Source organism: Nerophis lumbriciformis, linkage group LG05, assembly GCF_033978685.3.
Source record: "Nerophis lumbriciformis linkage group LG05, RoL_Nlum_v2.1, whole genome shotgun sequence".
Lineage (NCBI taxonomy): Eukaryota > Metazoa > Chordata > Actinopteri > Syngnathiformes > Syngnathidae > Nerophis > Nerophis lumbriciformis.
This window is the reverse complement of record NC_084552.2, coordinates 42,923,626-42,930,332: the sequence shown is the minus strand read 5'-3', so window position 1 is coordinate 42,930,332 and position 6,707 is coordinate 42,923,626. Positions and strand designations below refer to the sequence as shown.

Below are 6,707 nucleotides of genomic sequence, written 5' to 3'. Positions count from 1 at the left end.
CGGACATTGGCAGGGGGCAGCTTACGATGGAGCATTGAGAAATGTTGAGTTTGCCGTACCAAAAAAGAGAGGTAAGTCAAACTCAGAGTCAGTTACCATGGCAACTTACTCTGTGAGCCTATCCTGCCAGCTGCCAGATTTTCTTGAACAAACCCTGTGTTTTTTTTCATGTTTCCTCCCATGTTTTTACCGGTCGAATTAAACCTAAATTAAAAGGAGATGTTATTCCATTCCATTCTTCCACTTACTTTTTTTTTTTTTTACCTCTGGGTTTACAAGAAAATGTGATTAACTGTTAAATTAATAAAGTACTGCATTCAAACATATGCACTTACTCTGGCAGTAATTGTCACTTCAGTCCAATATAATTTTACTGTACTACTTTTCTTTCTGAAAAAGTGTTCATATTCAACATAAACATGCATTAACGCTTTCAGTTCCAGCTGAATAAAGACAAATGGCCTTTTCTGTCCCCAGTTGCTATGGTGAATTGTAGAATCAATGCCCCATTGATCATGGCTTTTTATTGTGGTCTTAACTCAGAATCATCATACTCAAAATTAATTGAAATTGGATCAGCTGTTCTGGAATCTAACACTTAGAGTTTCCCATTTTAGGGGAAATCAACTTCGATTTCATGTTGAAACTCAAGAGTTTGTTGAAACTCTTAATTAGAATACACTCCTACTATAAAAAACATTTTGAAGTAGGGTTGTCCCGCTACCAATATTTTGGTACCAAAATTTATTTTTGATACTTTTTGATTGTGATTGTGATGCGATTTAGAGGTAGCTAAAACACTGCCAACTTCGAATGAACGTTAGCCGCAAACTAGCTAGCCATGTCAAAATACCTCTTGCTGAGCGGCGTTTCAGGGGTACATCTTCACCTTTATCATTGATTAAACTAGTTGAAAAACTTTTTCGGGTGTTACCATTTAGTGGTCAATTGTACGGAATATGTACTGTACTGTGCAATCTACTAATAAAAGTTTCAATCAATCAATCAATCAAGTTTTTAAATCAAAATGCGTCCATTCTTCCTTTTCTGTCTACACCCCGTGTCTGCTTTTAAGTACTCCGTGCGTATGCGTTGTCGAACAGGCTCCTCTGCTCGTAAAACCAGCAATGTCACAACGTGACGACCAAGCGTCGTTATGCTCTTTAAAAAAAAAAAGGGAACTGGTATTTTTTTACAGGCAGTATAGTACTGTTTATGATTGATTAGTACCGCTGAACGTAATTAGTACCAGTATCCCGTACAACCCTATTTTAAAGTTAACAGACTTTGCTATGTTTCACCTTCTATTGTGTTTCTGAAGCTTTCAGAGGATGTGGAGTAGTATGGCGGTGTGTCAAAAACGTCCACTTGCAGGCAGTCAGCCACATCCTGAGGCTCGGGTAGACGTTGGACCATGGGTCTGTCTACATTTCCGGCAGGGTTCCTTCTTATTAGTGACGTCTCAGTACCTAGAAGAGACATGAGACTTATGACTATCTTAAGGGCATCATTGTTTACGTCAGCACAACAACGATCCTACTGTTGCAGATGGTTCCCAACGTATCGTAGTCATCCACGCTCTCGCAGATGACTCTCCACTGCGAGAAGATGGAGTTGGTGCTGAGTGAGTTATTGTCGAAGTTGCTCCGAGCACCCACAAGATCGTCTGTGCAAATGTCACATGTGTTGCCGCCGATGGCGAAGTTCCAGTAGGGTAGGGCAAATGTGGGGTCCTGCAGCATGTCCTGGTTGTTGTTTTATGAAACAGAAATCACCAAAATGGGCAGGGGACACTGACTGACATATAAACCAGTCAATAAACAGACACTCAAAAGACAACAAATATAGATGACAACACAAAACATAAGGCAGCAAAGGCTACATTGCCAATGAAATGAAAATGCTTTATGCTAACTGAGTTAACAAAACTGAGGCTTTCCAGTCTGCTTTTTATGCTTTCTATGTCTGTGATTGACATGTGGACTGCCCAATGACTGTCTGAAAGGGGACTGAAAAGACAACATATTGTAGTTATACAGGACATAATGCAGCAAATGCTGGCATAATTAAATCTAGGTTTTTCTTAGCAGGTCCGCAAAGTGGTAGTGTAGAGTGTTCTCTCAGTTATTGCGGGGATTACATTACATACTCCCTGTGGAAAGTGAATTTCCTCAAAGTAATATTTATTTTATAATTTTTTATGACTATTATAGGCATTTAAAGTCTTTAAAAGCCCTTTATACAGCTTTCACACCTACTTATAAACACTTCATTTCATATGCTCTTAAAACACTTGTACACTCTAAAACCTATGCAATTTGACTTTTCAAATCTCAATATACTCAATAATATTCAATAGTACTATAAAACCTGTGAATCTCTGAGACTGCAGTAAGTGAACTGCAAAGTGGCGAGGGAACACTCTACATTAAATCATCATTAAATCCCTACCATCTCCCCATCTCCCCTACTTTTAGAAACGGCGGTCCAAAGCCTCCCTAAAGAAGGCCTAAAAACATGGCGATAAAACAAGACATAACGCAGCAAAGGTTACTGTAATGCCATAACTTAATCAATCCAGACTTTATTAGTAGAACCCAAAACGGGATATTTCTAAGTCTGATTATGTCTCAGTTTGACATGGACACCACCCATCCATCCATCCCTATCAGGGTCACGGGTGTACACCATCCAATGACTGCAAAAAACAGGCACTAAAAAGAAGGTAAATGAAGAAGAACCTGGCATCTCCCAACTTCAACCTATCATCCAAGTTCTCTCTTTGACAGAGTTTTGGGCGCAATAACACTTTTAGATATATTGACCGCCCAATGATTTCATGAATGAGAAGTAAACATTCAAATATCATCTGAACTGGCCTCCAAATATCACTTGCAAGGAGAGTAAATAAGGATGTGGCCCCAGGGGTAGGGACCCTGTTTACATGTAAGAAGTCTCCGATTGAAACCCTTTCATGGACAGTGACTTATTTGTGTCCACATCCTTAAAAAGTGGTTCCAGAACCCACTGTGTGAAATTGTTGTTGAATAATTCTGAATCCTAGGTTGAAATTCACATTTAGCACAGCGCTCATCTATTAAGCCATGAAATTGGTATTAGTTGGGCTGTTTTTCCTGAACAAACAAGGAACATAGTACAAACCCTGTTTCCATAAGAGTTTGGAAATTGTGTTAGATGTAAATATAAACGGAATACAATGATTTGCACATCCCTTTCAACCCATATTCAGTTGAATGCACTACAAAGACAAGATATTTGATGTTCAAACTCATAAACTTTGTTTTTTATCAAATAATAATTAACTTGATGTAACACGTGGCTTGGCATTGTCTTGCTGAAATAAGCAGGGGCGTCCATGGTAACGTTGCTTGGATGGCAACATATGTTGCTCCAAAACCTGTATGTACCTTTCAGCATTAATGGCGCCTTCACAGATGTGTAAGTTACCCATGTCTTGGGCACTAATACACCCCCATACCATCACAGATGCTGGCTTTTACACTTTGCGCCTATAACAATCCGGATGGTTCTTTTCCTCTTTGGTCCGGAGGACACGACGTCCACTGTTTCCAAAAACAATTTTGAAATGTGGACTCGTCAAACCACACAACACTTTTCCACTTTGTATCAGTCCATCTTAGATGAGCTCAGGCCCAGCGAAGCCGACGGCGTTTCTGGGTGTTGTTGATAAACGGTTTTCGCCTTGCATAGGAGAGTTTTAACTTGCACTTACAGATGTAGCGACTAACTGTAGTTACTGACAGTGGGTTTCTGAAGTGTTTCTGAGCCCATGTGGTGATATCCTTTACACACTGTCGCTTGTTGATACAGTACAGCCTGAGGGATCGAAGGTCACAGGCTTAGCTGCTTACGTGCAGTGATTTCTCCAGATTCTCTGAACCCTTTGATGATATTACGGACCGTAGATGGTGAAATCCCTAAATTCCTTGCAATAGCTGGTTGAGAAAGGTTTTTCTTAAACTGTTCAACAATTTGCTCATGCATTTGTTGACAAAGTGGTGACCATCGCCCCATCCTTGTTTGTGAATGACTGAGCATTTCATGGAATCTACTTTTATACCCAATCATGGCACCCACCTGTTCCCAATTAGCCTGCACACCTGTGGGATGTTCCAAATAAGTGTTTGATGAGCATTCCTCAACTTTATCAGTATTTATTGCCACCTTTCCCAACTTTTTTGTCACGTGTTGCTGGCATCAAATTCTAAAGTTAATGATTATTTGCAAAAAAAAAAAGTATCAGTTTGAACATCAAATATGTTGTCTTTGTAGCATATTCAACTGAATATGGGTTGAAAATGATTTGCAAATCATTGTATTCCGTTTATATTTACATCTAACATAATTTCCCAACTCATGGAAACGGGGTTTGTAGTATTCACTGGTAGGCTTGCTGACCTGCATGTCCTGCTCCAACTGGATCAGTTGGTACCGATGCCAGGTGATGAAACCAGGACCTTCATGGGAGAAATCCACCCCTCCAAAACTGGGCTGTCCAGCCCCCAGGAAGGTCTTGCTGACCGAGTAATAATGGCTCCAAACAAAGTAGTTATAGATGGTGATGTTCTGGAACTGCGTTGTGTTACTGTCCGGTCCGAAAATCTCTGTGTAGCGCCTTATGGCGATCACCAAGTCGGGATGCACGGTCCGCTTGGCTTGGTCCAAGGCATTCACAAAAGCCAATTTCTCCTGGGCGCTAAGTTGCATCACGTTTCTCCTCACTGGAGGATTAGAGTGTGGTTTAAGTCAGTTAGTCATGCATTCAGTGGGAACCTGTTGTTAACAAGCATGATGGATCCTGAAAAAACATGAATTACAAGTTTGTTCTTTGTAATTGTTTTTTGTTGCATCCACGAACACTAAATAATAAATACAGTCATCCCTTGACATATTGCGCTTCAAATACGGCGGCTTCACCACATCACAGATTTTTTGGGAGGGTATTTCTATAAAGCATATTCTACAATTTTTTTGTTCCTTAATTAAAAATGGTCAAGGATAAAAATGGCGAAATAAACTAAATACATCAACACAACAGTAATGTTGGCCACTTGAGGAGACCAAACAAATCCGAGCGCACTTTTCATTACTGTTTTCAGATTGTTTCAGCCCCAGACAGTTTTACTATATTGAAGGGACAAGCTGTAAAAAATGAATGGATGGAAAATAAAAAGGTTTAAAAAAGCATTATGCATAAATAAGCACATGGAAAATTTCAATTAATGAATGACAGTAATATAAAGAGAAATGTCCCTTCTTGGTCCTAGTGGCTGTCGTGGTGCATAGCGTTAGTGCTCGTCTTGTAAGGCAGAAGGAACTGGTTTCAAAAAATTCCAGTCGATGTTGAGATAGTAAGGTGTTTAAATCTGTTTATGATGTTAAAATTGTTATCTGTACAATTGATTTCCCATGAATTAGTGTTTCTACATGCATCAAGTTAGGTTTAAAAATAAAATAATATATATAAAATAGTGTAAACATTTTTTGTAAAATTCTGCTTAGGGCACCATGGGGTGACATGGACTCACCAACAGATACCCTCTGGTCACAATTGGTTCCAGTCCATCCATGTCGGCACCGGCCGCAGTTAAAACCGCCAAAGTTGCCGTTACACCGACACGTCCGACTGAAGAACCTCGCCGGCCATTGTTCTCGGTCATCCTGTCCATCGTGCGGGTACTGGGGGCCGTGGGGCCGGGCGTCCACCACTACAGACGTGCACTCACCTCGGCCCTCTCTGGAGCCGCAAGGGTCTTCGCCGGTGCCTGATGGAGAAGGGCAACACTCTCTGCTCCGGAGCCCCTCGGGGGTCACACACACTCGGGGGAACTGGGCCCCCACCATGAGTGAGCCCACCAGGACCAGTAAGCAATACTGCCACATTGTGTCCAAAGAACCGATTGATTACCCTTCTCCTAAGCACACTCAGCTTCAATGTGACCCCCACCCTCCTCAAACAAGTGACCCGACCTTAAATAGCAGATTAGCGCATGACTACCCAGATTTTCTGACTCCCGCGTGATCCTATCACACACACACGAAAGTCATATTTTCTACTGGGAAGAAGAAAAAGAAGAAAAGGCACAACAAAAGCCACATTCAATACTTTTTTTTTTATTTTGAAACGACAATAAAAAGGTATACTTTTTTTTAGTAACCAAAAATATATTTGTTAAATATATATTTAAATATGCACATATTTCACAATACATAAGTTGAATCACAACCAAAATTAGGTAAAAATGCTTACATGTGATTGAGCATTGTTGAGTTGTTTATCTACTTAGTTGTCATCAAATAATTTCAAAGCACAGAAAACACTATAAGAAAGAAATATATTCAAGCAATATTCTCGTCTTATTCCTATAAAAAAAACAAGTGAGTGTTTATAGTTCTCAAATATGATTGACGTGTTTAAAGGCACAAGATTGAAAACAATTTGCCGTCATCCTGATTTTGAGTCAAACAAACATTTGTTATATTTTGTGTTCATTAACCTATTTTAGACAACATTAATTCGTTTAAATACACAAAAACACTGTAAGAAAAAAAATCTATTCAGTAGTGCTGTTTTAATTTTTAATGAAAGAAATAAGTATATACACTTATATTTTAGTTTCACAGATATGTATAACTGTTTAAGCTATACTGTTATATCCTCTTGG

At 39.6% G+C, this 6,707-nt stretch overlaps 1 protein-coding gene across 1 annotated transcript in view; it reads right to left on the bottom strand.

Moving 5' to 3' along the window:
- The window catches only part of LOC133605865 (5,6-dihydroxyindole-2-carboxylic acid oxidase-like), a 7,980-nt gene extending 1,996 nt beyond the window's left edge, over positions 1-5,984 (bottom strand). The window contains exons 1-4 of the mRNA XM_061959187.1: positions 5,571-5,984; positions 4,441-4,763; positions 1,541-1,745; positions 1,302-1,469 (exon numbers count right to left, since the gene is read on the bottom strand). Coding sequence (XP_061815171.1) covers positions 1,302-1,469; positions 1,541-1,745; positions 4,441-4,763; positions 5,571-5,925 — 1,051 coding nt within the window. The 5' untranslated portion in view covers positions 5,926-5,984. The remainder of the gene's footprint in view (positions 1-1,301; positions 1,470-1,540; positions 1,746-4,440; positions 4,764-5,570) is intronic.
- Positions 5,985-6,707: the final 723 nt, after the last annotated feature.